Below are 25,141 nucleotides of genomic sequence, written 5' to 3' on the forward strand. Positions count from 1 at the left end.
CCGGAGGCCCAGTTCTCATCTCAGAACTGTGTGGCATACGGTTTTCTAGGGACCCATTTTTCAAAGCATTAAGTCATTGTGTTTTCACCAATTGATCTGGAAGGGATCTATTTGTTTTTAAGCAATGCACAGAGAATACTGATTGGCCCTTCCCTAACTAATATGTACTGACATCGAAAATTCTAAGCCAAGGCTCTTGGTACAGGGATTGATTCAGACTGAGGGAGCTGGAAGCAGCGCAATATCTCCAGTGATGCAGAGAAACTCCCTCCATGTACAGCAGGGAGCAGTGCCCACCTGCCATCTCCTGTCTCCGCCCACCCTCTGCAAAGGGCATTTCCGTCTTCTCCCTTACCGACTGCGCATTCACTGTAGGGCCAGGTTCTATGCTAAGCACTTTGTATATTTTTTTCTTGATTATTCTTTCCCACAATCCCCTTTTCTACTCAGAAAACACTCACAAAGCACCATGCTTCTGGAATGGAAGGGATGAAAGTTACATATTTTGGATAAAATCGAAGTAGACGGGAACCCTGCCAAATGCTTCTTAAAAGCTGCAACACCTGCACACTAAAAATAGCAGCTCACGCAGCCCAAGGAAAGAAGCCGTTCTTTTCTTTCAAACTCTGGCTTCAGAAATCTATCTCCATGAATCAGTTTATCAGCCATTGATTAGCTTCTCTAAGTAGCTTCTCTAATGACTGTAAGAAAATACAAGGCACTTTGTAGGTGGCAAATGGAGGGAACTCAATCCGGCATGTGCCTAGACCTCAGGCAGAAATTCTGAGCCCAGAATTTCGAAGCTTGGTAAAAGCACATCCATCTCTTCATTCATTCATTCAACAAACACTTGTTGACCACAGTAACTACTATATAGCAGCTGTTCTACATGATTAAAAACAAAAAAAGTGGACAAAAGCTCCCGCCCTAAAGAAATACACCTGCTTTCACCTAAACTTCCAGCTGTGTATATGCAGAGTATTGTCACTACAGAGAAACCACAGGTTCTTCTGGAAGCCCTTACCCCCAGCATCTCCCAAGACCAAAGTAACTTCTCTCTCCACCCTGTGAATTCAACAGCCCTTCTCTCCTCTTCTCCTTAGACAAAAATACGCACACCTTCTATATATCTTTTTCTGTCTTGATTTCTATTCCTTCTCCTTCCAAGAGCAAGGATTATTAGAAATTTTTTGCCTACACAATAAATATAAATCCTTCTCCCAAAGAAAACATGACAGCACCATAGTTATACTTGCTTTGTGATTTTCATGTGACTCTCAACCCCCAGACTACAAAGGAACTCAGATAGAAAGCTCTTCCATTGCCACTGTTCTTCTGCCTCTTCCTTACACATTTATTCATTATTATAATGACTAATGTTTCAGGCATGGCACCCAGAGCTATCAATATATTATCTTATTTAATCCTCTTCAATGAGGTAGGTGTTGTTATCATAATTTCACAGATAATGAAACAAAAACTCAGAGTTTAGGTAACTTGCCTGACAAAAAAGTCAAACACACCTACCACCAAACCCGATTCACCCTCTCTTATGTACTAATTACAATCAAAACCCATGGTTTTAGAAAGGAAAGGTTAAGGGTACATCATAACTCCACATTTCGCCTCTGCAAGCATCTCCTGGCTGGGCTCCTTGAAACCAATCTTGCTATCCTCAAATGTATTGTTTATACTGCGGGCAGCCAGAGCTTATGAAAGTGCACATTGGTCGCGTTATTCTTCTGCTTAGAGTCTCCAATACTGCTCAGTGCTCTTAAGACAAAGCACACATAACTTAATAAACTTCCAAAGTTCTGCCTGATCTGCAGCCTACCTGCCGCTCCAGCCTCTAACACCTCGCTACCTTTCACACACAGCTTCAGCCTTTGGAACTGATTTCATTTCCCGCAATGCACAATGGTTCCACTCACAGTTTCATGATACGTTGTTTCCTCTGCCTAAAACATCATTGTTTATAAACCCTCGCCACACACACACACACACACACACACACACACACTCTCTCTCTTCTCTTTATTCTAGCTAAGTCCTCCTCGTTCTCCAGTTGTCGGCTTAACTGTCATACGCTCAGATGCCTTCCCCAGTCCCTTGTATCGGGCGCCCCATGGTTCTCCCATATACTCTGTGAGATCTTTCACGTACACAGCGCCTGGCACCAGCTTGGCACAAAGCAGGCTAGGAGCAGATGCTTATCAAACAAGTGATAAATGGATGCTGTGGTGGGGGAAGCCTAGCATCAGCACTTCAATCTCCTCAATATTTGTCTAATCCAGACAAGCTCGGGATTAAAGGTGCCACAGACTGGTATGGATAATCCGTCACAAGAGCCCACTCCTCTACCCCCTGTGCAACCACATCCTGGAAAACCAACCCTTTACACCACAGACTGGAGCAAACCTGCCTCTTCTCTTTCTTGGCAGGTGTGCCCGCACTGGAAAAGATGAAATGGCCCTGGCTGGCATTCACATTAGATCATCAGTTTCAAGGCAAAGAGAGAGAGATGTGTCTATCAGTTAAGGAAGTGCTCAGCTACAGGTCAAACAAATCCCAACTCAACCCGGCCAAAACAGTTAGGGTATCTATAACCTCACATGGTGGAAGTCCAGCGATAGAGCAAGCTCCAAGCATGCAGCACGGCAGTCAGTTGCTCAATATTACCTTCAAGGACTCAGGTACTCTCCCTCTTTCCACTCTGCTGTCCTCACCATCAGTGACATCCTAAGGCTGGTTTCCTTCCTGATCATAAGGTAGTTGACAGTAATATCCAATAGCAAGATGGCTGTTTCTGTGGTCAAATCCAGCAGAAAAGGAGGAATCTCTTCCCTCACTATCAAATGTAAGTCTTTCCCTTCTATCTGATTCGGCCAACCTGGGACCTGTGCCCACCTCAAGACCAACCACAATCTGCGGAAAAATGCCAATTGGCATATACAAACCATCTGGGGTAAGATGGATGGACTAATGAGGAAACCAACAGAGACTCTGGAGAACAAAATCTCCAATGCCAAGGACAGAAAAGAAGGAGTATACTCCTTCCCATCTAATGCAATTACTATAAATTTCTATTTGCAGTGGCTCCTGAAGATGTCACATGGAAATACTCCCTATTCCTTTTGATTGTGTGGTTGTATTTCTTCTTGCTGACGTTAGCTTCTCTTGAAGTTAATCATCTTCTTCTGCAGACATGCTTATGTTGAGTCAGCATTTAATATTTAGAGGATTACCGCTTACAGCAGCTATAGAAACTGCCCCACTCAACCCTGCACAGAGGCAATACAAATGATATCAAGAACGTAAGCCAGATGACTTCATCACTCTTTTTGATGTAGGCAGATCTTTGGTAATATCACAAAGCAGAAGTTTCCATCACTCCACATTGGAAGAAACATCACACCTTAGTGGTGCAACATAGGCTGAAGAGAGGAAAAGAAATGCGTCACAGTTACCAACCCTCTAGTACTGTCCTGCTCCCCAAAGGGTCACATTTGGGTGTTCTGGAACAGGAGTTTAAAAGTCAACTCATTTTTAGAAAAAAATAGGTATGCCAATGTCCGTTCTATTCCAGTGCAGATAACCTGTCAAGTTATCCTGGGTCCATCTTTGCAGGGTTCATCTAAATACACTGAGGTACCTAGTAATTCCCTGGTTGGAACTCTAATCCAGCACACAGGATCTTTAACTTTTAAACTCTCTGCATGGGCTATTGGCCTCCAGGACACAAGCACATGGAACCAGCGCTGAAACGGCTGAGCTTTATTTACTTTTATTCCGAGGGACCAGCACACGAAGAAGAAAGACTAGAGATATGCTTTAAAAATAAACATCACTTGATTTCTCAGAAGGTCTTTGCGTTTTATTGTCATGTATACCATAAGAACATACCATAAGAACTGGACAGGGATGTAGTGACTGTATATTTCAAATGACTTGTCAAAATTCTCACAGCTGTCACATAGATATATTCTCAAACAGTTATTGACCAGTATACCCCTGAAAGTCTTTGGGTGAAGTGGTGGCTGACCCCACTGGTGGAGAGTTCTGGACACACTTCAAAGACAACCAAGTTGATCTCTGGTGGTCTCCCTCACTTGTGCGTTCTTCTCTAGCCCAATATGCTTATAGCTGTCTAGTGGTACAATTTCCCCCTCTATAAAAATATGCCCAGTGTCCCATGTTCCAAAGCCACCTTCAAGCAATGCTCCATCCTTCCTTGTGACTAACTTCACCTCCTAAGAGGAAAGCAATCTAATTGATTGACTGAAATAATAACTGATCAACTAGATTAAAACATACTTGCAAGCAGAGACCTAACTTTGTAAGTTTGCATCTCTTAACCACACCTACGACTGCTTTCCTTGAAGCAGACATACAAAGGATATAAATCTAATCTTGTTTAATTTTCCCAAGGTGATGTACTTAAAGAAGAAATTTAACTCTAGTTTCTAACTGGTATAAATTGTTTAGGAAAATATTTATGAACAGGAATAAGATATGTTCTCCTTTCTCCTCACTTACTTTGAGCTAGGACCTTACCATATGACTCTCTTACCTTTCCTTCCCCAAACCACCATAAGTACACACCATTAATTCATTACACAAGTATCATCAACATTATAATGCCCAAGGGCTATGCTGGGCACTGGGCAAAAAGCACTGATCAAACCAGACATGGGCCCTACTTTCACATACTCTTCTTGGCAATTAGTTTTCTTCTTCCCTATGTTTTCCTGGGCTTTTTACCTGCCAGTGATGATGATGATGATGACGATACTAATACTAATGCTAATAATAATAATAAAATTTTGAGTAGGACTTTCTATATGTCAGATGCTAAGTGCCAGATTATATATATATATGTGTGTGTGTGTGTATGTATACATATATACACAGTCTTTTAGTCCTCACAACAACGTGGAAAAAGATAAGAAATTGAGGTCCCCAAGATCAGAGCTCTCAGATGCTAAAGTAGGCAGTCTAGCCCTGTTCTTAACCACTGTTGCTTATAATGAGCTTAAAATGACTTCTATTTTTATTTCTACAACTGATTATCCCACAGGAAATTTCTTGGTAGAGAGAATTTAAAACTTCTGGGAAACAGAATTGATAGAAACGTGTGTTGAGTTTTAAAGTATGAGTAGGACTTATGTATCACACCTAGTGTTTCCCCAACTCTGGCACCATTCAAATCATCCTTCTATACTTTTTCTACATCCCCTACCTTTACATAGATCGATTTAAAAAAAACTGAAACTAAAATTTATTGAGTACCAACTCTGTCCCAGGCTCTATGACACACATTATTTGAGAAAAGAAAATCAGAGAACATCAATTTGCTGAAAATAATCTCTTTTTTGAAGGGGCCTCTAGCAGATCATTCGCCCCGTCCCTCAGCAAATATTTATTGAGCACTTACTTCATGCTGGGTTCTATGTAAGATGTTGGGTAGAGAACACCCTTGTGGACTTACAACCCATTAGGAGAGTTCAGACAAGAAAATAATGTAGAGTGTGAAATGACAGGCAATAGCCAGCGCATGGAATGGGGCATCTAACCCAGACTTTGGGGGTTGAGGGTCAGATTTCAAGGTTTTCAGATGCATTGGTGCCTTTGTGTTTTGGTTGAAGAGTTACAATGTCGCATACACTGAGCTTCTATATCAGTATATCTTTAGACTGTACTCTGAAGCACTCATAGCACCGCCTAGCAGCACCTGAAAATTGAGGGTCAGGGCTTTATAGTGTCATTCACTGCTTTACTTTATTCATTTCTGAAGTTCAAAACATTTCCACAGAGAACATTAATAGTTCTCCAAAGTGGGAATTTTGACATGGAATGAAGGTGCCTTTGATTCATTCACATGTTACATGGTGTCTGGGACTTTTTTTTCTTTGTTTGTTCACTTGTTTCCCTAAGAACGGACAGGAATCAACCTTTTAAGCCTTATGGAGCGAATTACTTTAATGGTTAAAATAGCAGAGAATATTAGAAATCCAAGGCTAGCTCTCTGCAGGGCTCCTCCACCCTGACCCAAGCATTCCATTTCCTTCAGCCTTTCACTGTGAAATGCCTTTGCTTCTTGTATATGTCTTAACCTCCCCACACCAAGAGTATGGGGTAAATGATATCAGACTGTAGAAATTTCTTTTTTAGAAAAAGTGTGCACTACAGACTCTGGCTCCTTTACCTCCTACTCCAGGAACCACTAAAAAGGAAGAGAATCGTCAGGTTCCTAAATCCAATGAACTGCTTTCTAGCTGTGACAAGGGAAAACAGGGAGAGGACATTTTTGTTATTGTATCTCAATTCACCAACCTACAGCCCAACCAACTGCAGTCGTGGTCCTGCAGGCCATCCACACACATTCCCACCCATATATTTTTCATTTCTTCAACAAACTAATATCCAAAAGGAGCAGTCTGATATCCATTGCTATAAATGCTTTGGACCGTGCTTTCCTTCCATCATCTTCGTAGGCAGACTCTCAGGTTGCAATGAACTTTGGGGCTAAGGAGGTAACAATTATGGTCTCATCACATTGGATGCAGATGAGTCCACTTATCAGCATTAGCGTTACATATGATCAATTTTCTAAAACCAGTGCAAACAAGCACCTTATTGTTTACACTTCTTTAGGCTTACACTGGGGAAGGTCAATCCAAAATGCAGGGACCCCATTAGCAGCAGGAAATAAATAGGAAGCATTAAGAAAAAGAACTAAAAAAAAGAAAGAAAGAAGTATTTTGCCTGAAAAGCACTAAAATCACACAAACTGTTAGAACAGGTAAAAAAAGATACATTTTTAAAATATTTTTATTGCATATATACAATATGTACAATATTTATACTATATATTTTATATTGTATATATATAAAAAAATTTACCATTTTAACCATTTTTATGTGTAGAGTTTTGTGGCATTAAGTACATTCACAATGTTGTGCAATCATTACCTCCATATATTTCCAAAAATTTTTCATCATCCAAAAAGCTCTACAAAAAAGGATACATTTTTAAGTCAAGTCACTGGACTCGTTACCACTTGGAACTGAAGGGTTCCATATACGGCTCAAGGAAAGGGAGGGGGTGGGGGGAAGGCGGAATCTTTATGTGGGGCTTGTTCTACAGTTGTGTTCACACATTCAGATATAGCTAGCCCACAGGTAATTTCACACTGAATATTTTTGTTTTCTTAAGTGATTCCAATTCAATGTGGTTCTTAAGTAAAACTTAAACACATTAAACATAAAGCATTCTCCTTGAACCAACTCTGAGCCAAAAAAAGCATGGTAAGGAAAGTTGAGGGCTATTGTCAAAGAAGGAAAACAAACTATTCCAAATGGAAAAACTATTCTCTATCAATGTGCGTGTGTGTGTGAGTGTGTGTGTGTGTGTGTGTGTCAGAGAGAAACAGAGCAAGGTAGAAAGAGACAGATGGATCAATAGACAAAGATTCATTACAAATAATACCTAATATACACTATTTGAGAAATAATGTATATAATAGATATTATATTTAAATATTTATATAGCCCCCAAAGATACAGAAATGAAAAGTAGGAGATAAAGAAAAGGTCAAGGTACCATGGATTGATGTCTTCATTGGTCCGTCTTATCTGGGAACTCATATTTCCAGAGACAGTAACAATCCTAGGGGTGTGCTGGTTACCCAATCTCTCCATCAGTAGAAGTTAAACACACAACCTTTGTAAACACTGTGTTCTCCTATGCAAATTCAGCTTCAAGACAAGTTCCCTGACCCTGCTTCCAACCACAGGGGTGCTCCTAACCCCTCCCAGCTAGCAATGCTGGAGTAATCACTTAATGGAGTAACCAGAATGTGAAATTCATTCCAGCACTCACTGGGTGATGGTAGTTTTTGTTGGGTTGGTTTTTGTGATGTTTCAGACTTACCCTGTAACTAGCTAAAAACTGACCTGTGCTATTTTCAAGGACAGCTCACCTCCTTTTGGACTGAAGGCCACTCATCAAGCTTGGCAGCACTGGAGGGACAACAGTTAGTTTTGTGAAGCTATAGAAGTCCTTCCTAGCTCTCTGACTCCACACACCCTACCGAACAGCTCTCCGCCTTCCCATCCTCCGTCCTCCCCACGTACACCTCTCCCACCTCCCAGCCTCCCTGCTTCCAAGCAGTCACCCCACCCTGGGACTTTTCATAGCCCCTCACCTCCCAGCAGCATTGGGAGCGGTGTGTAGGGCTATCCGTGGAGGCAAGGGCTCCTCTGTGAGGGCGCAGTGTTTCTCCTGCCTGCGGCACGATCCAGATAAGGACAGAGGCTCCAGCCATCCCCGCGTCACAAAGAGCTCCTCTGATCCCCCTGGCATCTGGGCTTCCCCTCATTAGCACATAAAAGCTGCTCTGTGCCTTCCCTCTGAGCCGCTCTGTCTGTCCCACTGCCGGGCTCTATGGAGCCTTTTAGGCCCAAGCTCATTTTGAAACCTCCCCAGTTCAAGAGGCACTAACCCTTTCCCGAAACCTGTCAAACTCTCCTTTACAAACCGCAGGTACCGCCGAAGCAACCATCACTCTGAGAGTCGCAATAAGACTGCAGGGCAGATGCCTTCTGCCAAATTAGTCTTCCCAAGAAGAGGCGTTCTTAAAACTAAGCCAAAAATGTTTAAATATATCTAGCTTTCAAAAAACGCAATACATTGAAGTAAAACAGACTTGTGCCTTGTTCGTAGGTGGGTGGGTTCCACTTCAGACTCTGACCCGCACGGCTCAGGAGGAAAACCACCGAGCAGAGCAGCGCCTGCATCCAAGTCCTCGGCGCGCTGAGGGCGCTCTTTAGCGCTTATCCTGGGCCTGGGACGGCACAAAGCCACGAGAAACCGGGCTCCCATTTCAATTTTGTGACCAGGATAACAAATGCAGAGTGCTTGGCAGCTTCCCAAGCCCTCTCCCAGATGTTATGTCATTTAAAATATCCCCAAAATGCAATGGGAAATGAAGGGGTAGGATTATTTTAACCAGTTTACAAATGAGAATATTGAGGTCCCCGAAAAACGGAAGTCAGTTCCCTGTGACAGAACATCTCACATTTCACATTCTGAAAGGGACATCATCATTCCAGGGGCTCAGATACAAAATCTCCAAGGGACGTTTAATTCCCTCTTCTCTCTCACACACCCCACTCCCAAGTATAATCAGGACCAAAATCCTCCTGAGCTCTCCTAGATATGCCCTGCACTAATATCCTGACTTCTCCACAGCTGAATCTACTGATGGTTCCTGCATGCCTTGTCACCAGGGCCCAGATCTGTTTCTGAGCTAACCCTTTCCAAGACAGACTCTAAACAGCAGTAGCTTCTTTCTGCCCATCACACTCCTCACCTCCTCCTCCTCACATATGTCAAAAGAGCGCATAGGGCTTCCCTGGTGGCGCAGTGGTTGGGAGTCCGCCTGCCGATGCAGGGGACACGGGTTCGTACCCCGGTCCGGGAAGATCCCACGTGCCGCAGAGCGGCTGGGCCCGTGAGCCGGAGAGGCCACAGCTGAGAGGCCTGTGTACCAAAAAAAAAAAAAAAAAAAAAGCGCACAGCTCTGCCCTTAAATCCTACGATACTTCTCTTTTATGTCTCCTTTCTGACTCTTCAAAATGACTATTTCCACTTCTCTCTGTACAAATGTCCTACACCCCTCCCCCACTACCTAGCACCTTCATTCTTAATTGATAGGATGTCCTCATAGTTCACAGAAAAAGAAAAGCCACCAGACAGGAATCACCTTTTATTCTCACCACCAAATCTACCAAATTCATTTACACCCACGCTTTCTCCCCGCCACTCCTGGACCATGGAGAGTGTCCTGGCTCCTCTCCAAGGTCAACCCCTCCCCCTGCACCTGGGATCCTACCATCTCAGCCTTTGCAAGGCCTTCCTCCTTCCTTTATCCCATTCCTTCCTGCATATGCAATTTTCCCCTCTCTACTGTATCTTTCCCATCAGCATACAGACCTTTTGTATTATGTCCTCTCTTAACAGACTCTCCCTTTACTCTGCTCCTGGTTAGAGGAAAACTTTTCAAAAGTTATGTTTTGAAACCCCCAGCTCACAGTCGCTCTCCAAACCATTCCATCCAGGCTTCCACCGGCACCCACCACCTGAGCCTGTGCCTATCTGTGGCCGAGACACTGATCATTTCTCCACCCTTCCCTTAGTTGATTACTCTCAGCACCCGCGCTGTTTATTTCCTCCCTCTCAAAACACTTACTTCTCTAGGCTTCGGAACACCGTACTCTCCAGTTTTCCCTCCTGCTTCAGACCTCTCCTTCTCCAACTCCTTTGCTGGGTCCTCCTCCTCTGTTTGACTCGGAAGTTGATGTGCTCCCCAGAGTGACCCTGGGACCCCTTTTCTCCTCTATCGACAGATTGTCCCCAGATGATCTTATCCAGGACCACACCAATGACACCCAAATCCAAATCCCCAGCCCCTGATTTTTCCCTAAATCCCATACTCCAGCTATCATGTGACATTTCCACTGAACATCTCTAACTTAACTTGCCAGAAGTAAACTCTTGACTTTTTATCCACAAACATGTTCCTCTCCCTGTCTTTCCCATCTTGGACAAGGGCACCATCACTCACCCAGTTTCTCATGCACCCCAAACTGGAGTTTTTCTTTATTCACTTCCCTCAGCAGCTTCACCAAACCACTCATCCAATCCCATGGACTCCATCTCCCAAGATGAATCACTCCAAAACGCAATCATTTCTCTCCACCGCATTGCTACCCTCCAGTCCAAGCCTGCAACGTCTCCTTCCTCCTGGAGCCACTTACCTCTCCCGCAGTCCATTCTCCAACAGCAGCCAGGGTGGGCTTTTCCAAACATTATCCACATTACTCCTCTGCTTAAAACCTTTCAGTTGCTCCCCCATCCCACTGAGGATAAAACACAAGTTCTTCTCCCGGCCTATGGGGCCCGAAAAGACCTCACGCCTGCCTCCCCCCACCCCACCCCAACCCGTGGTCTCCCCCCTCCCATGCTCCCCTCCTTCTTGCACTCCCTCACGTTCAGTCACGCTGCTGCTTGTTTCATCTCAGCATCCCCACCTGGAATGCACTGCCTCCCGACCCTCAAGTAGCCGGTTCCTTTTAGTCATTCCAATCTTAGCTTCAATGTTACCTCTTCTGACCACTCAAGTTAAAGTACCACCCGTTACCTCTCTGTCACATCGCCCCACTTTAATTCTCTGGAGAGTATCTGGCACAATGAGATATCTGCCTTATGTATGCATTTATTGCCTGCCCCCAACTAGAACATAGTCTCCAGGAGAGTGGAGGCCCTTTATATCCTGTTCCCTGCAGTTTCCCCAATATCTAGATGGTGCCTCTTACCTGGCTCAGTAATTATGGTGCTGAATGGCTGAAGAGTTCCTACTCTATGCTCCGCAGAGCTTGAAGTAGAGCCATGCCAGTGGTCCTGCTGCTCACGCTGAGCCCCCCTGTAACCCTGACCCTCCTTTCTGCACTCAGACCTAGAATCTACTCTCTTTAACTTTAAGATCCTTGAAAAATAGCACTCTCCACTTATACCCCATTCCACAGAACTGCGATGCTGCGCTGTACCCCTTCTCATCGCTAAAGAGCTTCCCCGCCTAACATTCCAGGGGATCCCTTTAAGGTGGGAGCCCCAACCTAGCCTGTTGGGTTGAGTCCTTGATACTTAATGTAGCTATTGTCAGGTCTAACCTGCTGCCTCCACATTGCCAGCTGGGATGTACAGATTTCCAGGGCCATGATTAGCACCAGCCGAATGCTGCCACTGTGAGGACCCCCTACCTACCCCATGATTAGATGCACTTCCAGAATCCAGACTCGCTGTTGCTCCCTCTTGGATACTGGACTGGGACCAGCGCTTCTCAAACTATCTGTTATAAGATATTGGTTCTTTTTTTTTTCAACTCACTGAAGACAATTCTTTTGTAAAATACAATTCAAAAAATCAACTACTAGAAAAATAAAATGGCAAAAAAACAAAAATTAAAATACATGACCCAATATTTTAATATTAGAAAAAAAACATAAAAGTACTCTGTCAAGTTGCTATAGCTATTTCTAATGCTTACTCTTGATCTCTGTTCTTCTCACAGGCTGGTTACACAATCTGTGAATCAGCACAGGTCCACAGACAACTGAGTAGCTGGCTAAGGTCCTCCAGCTGCCTGTCTAGTTCGGGTAACACCCTAGGTCTCTTCTGCCCTAGTGAGCAGATCCCTTCCTTGTAGCAAGTTTATAACCTTTCAGCAAACAAGTATTAACCACCCACTATGTTGCAGACACTATTGAGTACCTTCTCAAAAATAATCTAATCTTCCTCTCTCTGACCCTGGTCCACATTCTGTTCAAATTACAGCACTTCCCTCTCCAACCTGGCCGCCTCCATCCCATTTAGACTCCTGTCTCCACTCCCCTATACGGCTACAGTAGCCACCTAACTGACCCCTAAACCCTAGTCCATCCTCTGTCCATCTCTCCTACAGACTTTGTCCAAAATATAATGTTCGGGCAGATCTCTGATCAAGTCCTTTCTCTACTCAATAACCTGCAAAAATAATAACCCACAGTCTAACTCATATTAGAGTGTCTAAGGCTTTCCATTATCTGACTCCATCCTGCAATTCTAGCCTTACTTCACTCTACTGCCTTTTTACCTACATATAATATTGTCAAACTGGTCATTTAATCCTCCTCCAGTCTCTTACTCTATATTTGGTTCATCCTTTCTGTCATCTCCCTTCTTGCATGTGTTCCTATCCTACCCATCTGCTACAGATCACATGTTTATGTCCCCGCCAAAATACATGTGTTAAAGCCTAACTCCCCAGTGTAAGAGTATTTGGAGGTGGAACCTTTGGAGGTGTTAGATTTAGATGAGGTCATGAGGGTGACGTCCTCATTATGAAATTAGTATCCTTACAAGATGGGAAAGGAGATCTCTCTCTCCCTTTCACTCTCTTTCACTCTCACTCTCTCCCTCCACCATGTGTGGGTACAAGACAGCTGTCTGCAAGTCAAGAAGGCCCTCACCAGACATGCAATCTGCCAGCGCTCTGATCTCAGACTTTCCAGCCTGCAGAACTGTAAGAAATAAATGTCTGTTGTTTAAGCTGCCCAGTCTATGATATTTTGTTATAGCAGCCCAACCTAAGACCCCATCTTCCAATGCCAAGGACAAATGCCATCCCTAAACCCTCCTGCCCTGTCTCCAGCCTAGTCTCTCCTTCCTCTGTAGTCTTATAAAAGCACTTAGCTGTGTTACCATAAAAATTGGTTTCCATGGGACTTCCCTGGTGGTCCAGTGGTTAAGACTCCACACTCCCAATGCAGGGAGCTGGGGTTCGATCCCTGGTCAAAGAACTAGATCCCGCATGTCACAAGTAAAAAGATCCCACATGCTGCAACAAAGACCCGGTAAAGCCAAATAAAGAAACACTAAAAAAAAAAAAAATTGGTTTCCACATCTATAAAAAGATTATTATGAGAATAACATATGATGTAAAATTTTATAATATAAAATGTATGCTTTATAATATAAAATTTAAGAATTTGAGCTACTGTCTAAATGCTCATTTTAATTCAAACACTCATAGGTTGTATCAAATTACATAGTAAAGCAATCAAGTCCTTCCAAATCACCCTCAATCTCTCTTACCTGCAGTGCACAAACATGTCCCCAAGCTCCCTCAAAGTTGTGTATGCACTGTCAGAATGTTGATATTTTCAGGAAACTCTATTCTCTTGGGTTATATGGCAATGACCTTGATAGGCTCGCCCTGAAATGGCACTTTTTCTTCTAACACTCTGAAAGTAGATGAACATTAATGGCTATTCCTCCTTTGTTTAAAGTCCTAAGTGAAACAAATTGTATTGTATTCCTCAAGAAAGATCTGCCTCTTACCTATGTGTAAACTCCAAGTAATTTTATTATGGGTTCAGTCTTCCTCTTGAGTAGTTTTCTTACAGGTGAAACAGCTAAATTATGGGGCTTTTTTCTGCATCTCTGTTAGATCAGCTTGAAAATCTAATCATTTTGATGTATGTTATCTTTATTTCTACTTTACTTAAATTGTCCCCTTGATAGATTATATTGAAAGGGTAATAACAGTTAGAAACTCCGCCAATGGCACTCAAGGGTCCACGTCAGCCCCATGACTGTCTGGTTCACCACTATGATCCAGCAGTGTCCAACATATACTAAACACTTAATAAATACTCATTGAATAAATGACTGACTGATTGAATGAATGAGTGGACGAGGAAAAGAGAAACCAGTGAAGTATTTGTCTTACACAATGGATCAGTACCTTGTACTATCTCCAAGCCAGGAATGATTGGGAATTGTAGCCCTGTCACTCTAAATCTGGATATAATTAGCATGTTTTCGTTTTTAGCCTCCTTTATTTTTTTTTTACATCTTTATTGGAGTATAATTGCTTTACAATGGTGTGTTAGTTTCTGCTTTATAACAAAGTGAATCAGCTATATGTATACATATATCCTCATACTCCCTCCCTCTTGCATCTCCCTCCCACCCTCCCTATGCCACCCCTCTAGGTGGTCACAAAGCACCGAGCTGATCTCCCTGTGCCATGCAGCTGCTTCCCACTAGTTATCTATTTTACATTTGGTAGTGTATATATGTCAATGCTCTCTCTCACTTCGTCCCAGCTTACCCTCCCCCCACCCCCATGTCCTCAAGTCCATTCTCTGCGCCTGCTGTCTTTATTCTTGTCCTGCCCCTAGGTTCATCAGAACCATTTTTTTTTAGAGTCCATGTATATGTGTTAGCATATGGTGTTTGTTTTTCTCTTTCTGACTTACTTCACTCTGTGTGACAGTCTCTAGGTCCATCCACCCCACTACAAATAACTCGATTTCGTTTCTTTTTACGTTTAGCCTCCTTTAAATGTGTATTCAGTTGTACTAGCTTTCCCTAATTAATTTGTTAAAAGGGCAGGAATTGATGGTTCATAATATCAGAACTTGTAAAATGGTATGTAAGGTATTTTTTAACATCACAGTCACATAGGTAAATTTTCTTGAGAGTTGAAAATTTAAATCTAGCAGAAAACAATATTTTAAAAAGTTTAATAATAATATACTTAAACAAAACACAGGACAACTTATTTATATGATTCTAGCATCTAGATATTTAGAAGCATACAATTAAGCATTATGCATAAAAATTCAGATTACAGATTATAATCATTCACTCTCAATAGCAGTACATATGCCAAGCTACCCAGTTAGATTTTGAGGTCCTTCAAGCAAGAATAATGTTTTGCTATGTATGTGTCCTCCAGAAGAGGACTCAGCACACAGAAAGTGATTAGGAACAAATGAATATAGAAACAATCAACAGAGTGAAAAAACAACCACTGGAATGGAAGAAAATGCTTGCAAATCATATATCTGATAAGGGGTTAATATCCAGAATTTATAAAGAAGTCCTACCACTCAACAACAACAACAAAACCAAACAATCCAATTGTAAAATGAGCAAAGGATTTGAATAGACATTTCTTCAAAGAAGATATACAAATGGCCAACGAGTATATGAAAAGATGCTCAAAATCAGTGATTATTAGGGAAATGCAAATCAAAACCACAATGAGATATCACTTCACACCCATTAGGATGGCTGCTATCAAAAACAAACAAACACAGTGTTAGCAGGATGTAGAGATACTGGAACCCTTGTGCACTGTTGGTGAAAACGCAAAATGGTACCACTGCTATGAAAAATGGTATGGAGGTTCCTCAAAAAATTAAAAATAGAACATATGATTCAGCAATCCCAATTCTGGTTATATAGCCTAAAAAAACTGAAAACAGGATCTTGAGGAGACATTTGCACATTCATTTTCATTGCAGCTTTATTCACAAGACCCAAGAGATGGAAGTAACCTAAATGTCCATCAATAAGTGAATGGATAAAGAAAATGTGGTATTACTTACACACACACACACACACACACACACACACACATAATGGAATATTATTTAGCCTTAGGAAATTCTGCCACTTGTGGCAATGTGAATGAACCTTGAGGACATTATGCTAAATAAAATAAACCAATTACAAAAAGACAAACACTGCATGATTCCATTTATATGAGGTATCTACAATAATCAAACTCTTAGAAACAGAAGGTAGAATGGTGGTTGCCAGGGTCAGTGGGGAAGGGAAAAGAGGAGTTATTGTTCAATGGACACAGAGTTTCAGTTTTGCAAGATTAAAAAAATTCTAGAGGTCTGCTGCATAACGACGTGCATACAGCTAGCACTACTATACTGTACACTTAAAATGCTTAAGATGGTAAAGTTTATGTTATGTGGTTTCAGACCTTACATATATACACTAACATGTATAAAATGGATAACTAATAAGAACCTGCTGTATAAAAAAATAAATAAAATAAAATTCAAAAGTTTAAAGTAAAAAAAAAGAATAAAGGAATGTATACATGTAGATGTTCATGTCACAGTCAAGAAATATGCCAAATAGTATGGGGTATTTTTCCATGTATCTATTGGCATTTGACTTCCTCTAAGTATACTTTTCTAGAAACATAATCAAGAATTAATGTGTTTGAACAAGGTTCAGTGAATGCTCATTGGCCTGAACTCAAATGAATGAGAAAGCTAAACTAAAACCTGGTGGTGGTACTTTCACATGCTGTATTCTATTTTTATGAGAAACGGCAATTAAATAATAAATCAGCTCTTGCATTAAGTAACTTTAGAACTATATGGGCAGCCAACTCAATTTGCCATATTGTCTACATCTATAGCAGTGTACAGTAAAAACAGACATCTTTTATTATGGTCCGGAGGCACTGAACGACCTTGCGAGAGTAAAAGGTCAAAGAAAAATTACATGAAGATAGGTCCATTTTCTTACACGTTACTTCCTTGGAAATGCACCACTTTATCCAAGGTAAACCAAATATTCCTTTAATATGAACATTCAGTTTTCCAAGCTCCATGCAAAAAAATATACTGGATGATCTTCCAGTTTTATAATTTTGTCCTTTAGTTAAAAATAAATGTGTCCTTCAGACATCTTTTGTTTACTACTAATCTTAGAAATGTCTGTTTTTAATCATACCATGCTGTTCCATTTGGAATATTCTGTATCAATTATCCTCATTACTGGTTGGTCTTCCCCTTTCATTCTGACATCTGTTAGAAGGAGTAGCTTGAGGAAGAGCCTCACTATCAATTTTTTAACAAAAGTCGTCCCATTTGATAAAAAAGGATCACCTAAATGATAACAGATGTCTTCATCAACTGTACCTAATAGTACAAGCATAACTCTGTTCCTGGCAGCCCTTCTGTTGGTTCACCATGTTCTCTCTGCCTTACTTAATAACTCAGAAAAGCTATATATACATACTGTCCCATCACATATGGTAACTTCCCACATGGATATCGATTTTATGTAGGATTGCTACCAACTCTCCTATGTATCTTCCTTAATGCTTTTTAGTTTTCAATTCAAAAAAGTTTCATAAATTTGAAAATTAATGAAATAAATCAAAATGTAAGTTAGAAATCAGCTAGTTTCAAATCAAATGGATGGATGACCCAGAGTCACACTCGTGGTTCCATTCCAATGATTAAACATCCCCACCACAAGACAGAAAAAGGCAGAAATGCCTTTATAACTTGAAACAACCCAATGCATCTCTTATTGGGAAGAAACTGGGTCAAAACTTGAAATTCATGGTTATTTTTATTAAGATCTGAAACTAATATTCAAGTGGGAAAAGATAAATAAAATCGCACACATGCAAAACATAAAACAAGCTATCACTCGTTTTTCACAAACATTTCATAATGAAATCATTTTAGAGCAGAAAATCTTCAGATACTACATAGATTAGTATCTACTCCTATATGTTTCTAAGAAATCTACTAGTATCAGCAGTTTCTGTGAGAGGGTCATCAACTGTTGCCCTTGAAGTATTTTCTTTTTTGTCATATCTTGCTTGCCTGTGGCAGGGTAATAAATACTATCTCACACTCAAGAAATAAGGGAAGAGGAGTTTGCCATAATTTTTTCCTTCTTTGAACCAAGACATTATTCTAAATCTTTGGGAATTAAAGAAGTAACAATTATCCCAGCATCTAAATCATCTTGTACTTCTTGCATCACACTGCCAAAACAATTTTGAACAGGACAGGGGAGAAGAATGTGACACATCCCATTAACTGGTAAAAATAATTATCTAGCACCTCCTCTTTCACCAAAATCATGGATACTATTATATTCTACTCTAATTGTTCTACAGGGAGTAGTCAATCAGTGAGATGCCCTATTTGTCATACAAAAAATGCAACCATCCAACTCAATAAGCCTTTAAAGAAAGGGGAAAGGATATGGAGATATACTGAGGAAATAAAATGATGCAGGACAATGTAAGGCAGATTGCATTAAGGTAACACTGCATTTTCATTCTAAGCTTCTTGAAAGACAGTACGTTTAATTATTAATCAGTACTTCTCCCTTTACCTATCCCTCGGTAGGCAGGATACAGACAGCATATGTGCTGGCATTTCTTCCTCTGGGTTGGCAGGTAGCTACTGTTACAGGCTGTGACCAGTGGCAGGCAGTTCACCAGGCTTGCGGTGCTCACAGTCTGACACTCCTGGTCCCAGGGCACCATCCTCAGTCTCTCAGCACCGCACCTCTGGCCCAGTGGGATGCTCAGAGTAACTAACAGTGGTGCAATGCCCCACTCAGTCACTGAAGAGACTCTACTGGCCAGCTCACAGCACTAGAACGCTGCCAACAGTATATCTGCACGCCAAAAGTTAGAGGGATATTTTTCATATTGGCTCCAAACTTCCAGATTTCCAACCTCACTTTCTGCTAGCAGCTAAGTTGCTGCATGCCAGAGGTAGATGAAAGGAAAATTGTCCAGAAGACAGTTAGTTGATAGGGCAACGTAGGTGAAGGAAATAGAAGTATTAAGGAAAGAGGAAGAGGAAAAGAAGACAAAGAAGCAAAAAGGGATCTTTAGCTTTTAGAAAATGAACAAAGATGCTTATGATATGGCACCCAATGGGCCAGCCTTAAAGCCATTACTGCCTAGTCCAAGATACCTGGGAGGGTTCAGACCAGAGGGGAGCCACACCTAAGTGCTGGCACAGGAACTCGAAAATTCCACTCCCGCCCCCCACCTCTTGTTTTTACACAGAGCCCAACCATTCAACAGCCACAACTAGTGCTGTCTCCTGTTGACATAATCATGGAGCAAAAGCCAAGCCCATCAGCATGCTAACGAAATTACTCCACCAGGATTTTTACACTTATTCTGATTTTCTTCAGTCTCCTTACCAAAGGCGCTCCTGCTCCAAAGAAATATTTTCTTCTTATCCTTTAAGGCTAAGGAAAGATCATCTACTTAATACAAAATATTACACTGAAAATTCTGAAGATCTTTGAAAGACAACCAAATGTTTCAGTTGAAATCTAAAGGCTATAACCCTAGGGTTCCATTCACAGATGTATCTGCCAGGAAATGTCATGAACCCAACCTTTCAGTCTAAGTTCCTCCTCTATAAAACTCATGTCACAGATCACTGAAGGCTAGTAAAATACAACATTCTCCCCATGATGTACCATGACTTCAATTAACTTGTGTACGATATTCTCACTGTCCTCCCTTAGACAACAGAATTCGGTTGAATAATGAATTCGTGTAAAGCTTTATACTTTCCCAAGTCTATTTCTCGAAACCATGATAAGAGAGGTAAGACAAGTACAAAACACATTTTACAAATGAAGAAACCAAGAGCCATGGAGATGAACAGCTCTGCCCCAAGCCACGTGGCAAGTCAGCGGCAGAGGAATGATGACAGACCAAGCCCCTCAGCTCCCACCTCAGTGCTCTTGTTATTCTGGACTCTAAGATCCACGAAACATCAAGAAATAACCTGCACAGAGTCAATAATAACTTACAATCAAGCAAAGATAAATGAACAATAGCACCAGTTTTTTCTCAGCTTGATGAGGGAAATTAATAATTAACATATTCTGCATAAAAATTTAAACAGCCAATGCCAAGTCATTTACAATTCAAAAACATCACAGGTATTCAGAAAGGATAGGAAGCCCACAGAATAGGTACTGAGCCAGCATCTTCTTGATTTATTCTGCTCATTATCTTTTTTAGATGTAATATGTAATATTTTGGAAGGTGTTATTCTAAGCTACAAATCAAAGGGAAGTAAAGAGCTTGAGTTTCTATTACCAACTCCTGTCTCACTTCAGAGTGAATTTCTTCTCGTTTGATAATAAATGGAAACACATGGAAGTACCCACAAGTAAGCTAATATACGTTAAGTCTTCACAGGTGAAGACTCCTGAATGGTTTGGGATTTCATATGACTAAATTAAACCATACTCCGAAAATAAGGAGCTTTTCAAGCTTCTATTTCTGTACGTATTTTGTGCTCCCACTAGAGCTTTCAGCCCCAAAGAGCTCGAGGTGAATCCCTGGGGGAAATCTCGGCTACCCCAAAAGAGTGCCACACAGAAACCTGTACGCACAGAGCAACCTTAAGAGTTACCCCCAACAGATGCATCGAAAGGCACGCACCCAAATAAAAACACACACAACCAGTTCTCTATTTGATTTTTAAGTGTCAGCTCTTCAACCATTTCAAGTTACTTTAGTAGAAAAAGTCCCTTTCGCATCACGGCCGACTCAGGGGCGCCAGGGGGGGCCCCATCTCACATCAACCCGGGTTCTCATCCTAAACGCCTCGTCCTTGATCCATCCACTGCGCAGATTCCAGCACTGGAGGCGCCGGCCACCAGCGTTCGCCTCCTCTGGCTTCGACACAGCCAGGAGCCTCCTCCTCATACCCTTCCCGCAACATTTCTGCACTTTGCCTGGGTCTGACCCAGGCCTGTAGCCTTCCCATCCCCGCTCCCAGACAGAAAGAGTCGGAGCCGCAACTGGAGCGCAGGGCGGGAGAAGTGGGTCCCCGCGCCGCCCGCCGGGTCTGTCTCCATTACCCCATCTCCCGGCGAGGGGCTGGGATACCTCCGGGCGGAGCGCGAGGCCGGCGACTTCCACGCCATCCCCGCAGCTCTGCGCCTTCCCGCCTCCTCCCCGGCCACCCCCAGGTCCGCTCTGGCCCCCGAGCGCAAAGCTGGAGCCCGAGTGGGAGAGGGACGCGAGGCGACACGCGTGTGCGAGGGTGTGAGCGCGGACACACAGCAGCCAGGCTAGCAGAACCCCGCCTCTCCCCGAACTCCCGCCTCGGACCAGCCGGCGCCCGGGCGCTCCGGGGCTCCACGGGGCTCCCCGCTCCGGGACAAAGCTGCCGCGGCCTCTCCGCCAGCGCGGGGCGCGTCGTCGCCCGCTCTCCTCAGTCTCCCCGGACGCGACTCCGTCCGTCCCAAAGGGCCTCCGGGCCGCCCGGGGGATGGAGGGGTCCCCGGGCCGGGCGCCCGCAGCCGCAGCCCCGTGCCCCCGCCGCCGCTCACCTGTTCAGCACTTTGCGGATCCTCTGGCGCACGCCGGCCCGGGAGGAGGCGGACAGGCTTCCGCCGCCGCCGCTGCCCTCGGCCGGCAGGTTCTCGATGGTGGTCACCACATGGTTCGGCGGGGCCGGCGGCGGCGGCTGCAGCTGCTGCTGCTGCGGCTCGGGGGGAATCATCGCGGCGGAGGCGGCGGCGCGGCGGCGATCAGAACGCTGCTGGGCGCATCGTGCGCCGGCTCCGGGCCCGGGAACGCGCGGAGGACTCTGCCGGGCGGCCGCGGCCCGGGGAGGCGGTGCTGCCTGCCAAGCGGCGAGGCGGGGAGGCACCCGCGGCTACGGCCGCCGCCGCCGCCGCCCAGCCCGCCACTCACACCTCTCCAGTCCCAGTGTGCGCACCCTCGCTCCGCCGCCGCCGCCTCCTGCCCCAGCTCTTCCCGAGCCGCGTCCTCAAGTCCCGGCACGCCCCGCGAAGTGGCCGTGAAGGGTGTCGCGCGGGGGCGCCGAGCGGCCGGTCGGCTAGGAGACCCCAGAGGAGAGAGGGGATGGGGCTCCGGGCCTTGGCTTCTCTCCCGGTGCCCAGGTCTTCTCGGGGCGAGCGGCGGCAGTGGCGCTGGCGCCGCCTCAGCCGTTCCCCCGCTCGCTCGGAAAGCTGCCGTCTGTGTCTCACGGAGTGAGAGACCGAGAGTGAACCCAAAGAGCCTGGCGGGGGCGCAGCGCCAGCGGCGAAGGGGGGCCGGGCGGGGGACGCGCGCTCTGTTCTCGCCAGAGGGCGCTCCCGAGGTGCCTCGATGCCGCGACCCTCCCGTCCCCAGTCCACCAGAGGCCCACGGTCTGGGTTGCTGTGATTGTTTTCTTTGGGGGTTGTTGTTGTTTGTCTGTTTGTGGGTTCCCCCCCCGGCTCGTGAGGTTGAAAATAGATCCTCCCTCTTTAGTTAGAGGGAACTCCCCTCTCCTGCCGAGATGCTGCGGAAGCTAGCACCACTTTCCCGGGAGAACGACAGGATGCTGAGAATGGGCGCCGGCCCTGGATTACAAAGCCAAACTCGAGTATCCTAAATATTACACCTACAGTCACTATAACGGGCCTGGAAGAAACTGGAGGAGAAACAACTTCTCACAAATAATTCATTCTGGGGACTGGAAAAAGCATATCAGACCAACTCAACGTCTCGGTTTCATAACACTATGAAGGGAATGTAGGCAGATTTGAGTTCCAATCGTGCCTCTAAAACTTATTAGCAGAGACTCCCTAAACAATTTACTTGAATTCTCCTTTGTGCAGCGGGACTACTGTCTCTCTCCCCGCGGTGCTGTAAGAGTTAAATGAGGGAAACCACCCAGCAGGGGGCCCTGACAGCTTCTTCAGTGGCGCTACTACCACAGATCTCTACTCTCAAAAGGGAAAACCCCTGTGTATCTGGCTCAGAAATCTTAGACCTGAACACGATATTGCCACCAAAGGAAACTGATTCTCTGTCCCAGGCATCTCTCAGACCTATTGATCTAGATCCCAGTTAATAGTTGACTCCTAAGAGAGAGAGATTTTTCACATTTTTCTTTATCTAGACTGCCTGGATAGAGATCCTATAGTGAAAAATGATACACATTTAACATTTTTTTCCATTTCAGTGCAGTATGTGGAATTATTTGCCCTGTATATGTTTAATAGGTAAGTATATCTACAGAAAAGCAAGCTGATACCACCACTGAATGCAAATGCACTGGAAACCAGCAAATAAAAAATACTAGTGAGGGCTTCCCTGGTGGCGCAGTGGTTGAGAGTCCTCCTGCCAATGCAGGGAACCCGGGTTCGTGCCTCGGTCCGGGAAGATCCCACATGCCGCGGAGCAGCTGGGCCCGTGAGCCATGGCCGCTGAGCCTGCGCGTCCGGAGCCTGTGCTCCGCAACGGCAGAGGCCACAGCAGTGAGAGGCCCGCGTACCGCAAAAAAAAAAAAATACTGGTGATAGGATGTGCCACAGAGAAGGGGGTTGAGGAGAAAGCTAACACTGAAAAAAGGGATGGGCTGTCTGATTAACAGAGGGGAAAAGGGAGACGGGAGGATAAAAAGAAGATGAGATTCATTTTTTTTGGTTAAGAAGTAAGTTACCATTCCTTTAACAAGATTGGGAGCACTTTTTTTTTTTTAATCATTGAACATGTGAGGAAACAGCTATCCAAAAACACTCTCCAATCTATGTTTCAATTTATTAAAACCCAGTTACCACCTGAAATATCCCTGAAGTCTTTTTCTACCAAAATTAATTCAAATTAGAACATTTTCCCCTTTATAATTCACACACTGTCCCATTCTTTCTCAGCAATCATTCTCATATTTCTCCACCTCAGATTTGTACAGGATGCTCTGAAGAATTGTTACGCATAGGATCAAGGTTTGTAACCTCATGGGCATTAAGATTCTAATAGTTCATAATGAGTTTGCCCTTGGAGGACCCACCAAATGTAGGAGATGAATGAAATGCACTTCAGCTGAACCTGACAACAAATCATGGTTGGAGTCTCTCTATTAAAACAACGTTTATGGTAATTTCAGGTGTCTGCCTTGAACGTTTGCTTCAGTGCCCTCTTCCTTCACATTTGGCTTGCTTCCACTTGAATGTTTTTGGCACGTCACAAGTGCTGTGTCTGCACTTCAATGTCAGCATTTTCACATGGTCATTCCTCTAGAGGGACCACTGAATGCAAATGATCTAAATCTCCGCTGAATCAGGAAGGGAGAAAACCAAGATGGGAGAGAACAGGATGAGAGATGTAGAATTTCAATCTCGCTATTAAGAAAAGACCCAAAAGCAGTCTCGAGCACCATGTTTTTATTATTCATTATGGTAAAGGGGATACAACAGCAGTTCCCTTCTTATCCTCCAATTCTGTGTTTCATGAGCATCTCCTAAAAAGGAGCTGAATTGCGTTTGAGAGACAGAGAAACAGGTATTAAAAGCGCAAAGGTCAAGTGGTGTGTCTGAATGGAATTAAACAGAAAAGATGAGGGGAAGGCCTATTTCCCTTTTTCCCCCCAGCTGCCTCTTTGGCCTCAAGGGATGAAGGCTGTCCGCTGGAGTTTTTAATAGTGGCATGTGGATGCCAGGGTCATACTTGACTGCTCAGTTTACCTCTCTGACCAGTTGTGGTTATGGGCACATCACTACTGCAAAATTTCCATTCCACTCTTCCCCTTACATCATCCAAACCTCACTTAAGACACACACTAGCACTGTTGAATTCCTTTAGGGAGCAGAAGTTGAATCTCAGCAACACTTTCTCTGATGTTGCTGATTTTGAAGACACTTCCACTCGTGTAAGGAAGAGTAGACTTTGGTCTGTGATTCAGACCTCAGTCACCAGGCATTATGACCAATCTGTTTAGCATAGACCACACCTGTGTGTTTATCAGATTAAAGCTAAAGTTATGCTTCAGAAGTGATGGATGAGTCTCTCCAAATTGCTCAACAGGTGTCTGGAATTGCTTGTACTACTGCAAATACCCAGTGCCCATATACTTTCCCCGTGCCATTCTCTCACTCTTTTTCTTTCTCTCCTAAGTCTGGTTGAATCTACACAACAGACACTACTAAACG

The 25,141-nt window shown here is 43.8% G+C and overlaps 1 protein-coding gene across 1 annotated transcript in view; it reads right to left on the reverse strand.

The window, feature by feature from the left end:
• The window catches only part of SLC35F1 (solute carrier family 35 member F1), a gene marked incomplete at both ends in the record, with an annotated part of 421,977 nt that extends 400,254 nt beyond the window's left edge, over positions 1 to 21,723 (reverse strand). The window contains one exon of the mRNA XM_082855277.1: positions 21,551 to 21,723. Coding sequence (XP_082711403.1) covers positions 21,551 to 21,723 — 173 coding nt within the window. The remainder of the gene's footprint in view (positions 1 to 21,550) is intronic.
• Between the last annotated feature and the right edge of the window lie 3,418 nt (positions 21,724 to 25,141).

The sequence above is a fragment of the Leucopleurus acutus genome (genome assembly GCF_964270905.1).
Source record: "Leucopleurus acutus genome assembly, chromosome: 15".
In the NCBI taxonomy this organism is placed as follows: domain Eukaryota; kingdom Metazoa; phylum Chordata; class Mammalia; order Artiodactyla; family Delphinidae; genus Leucopleurus; species Leucopleurus acutus.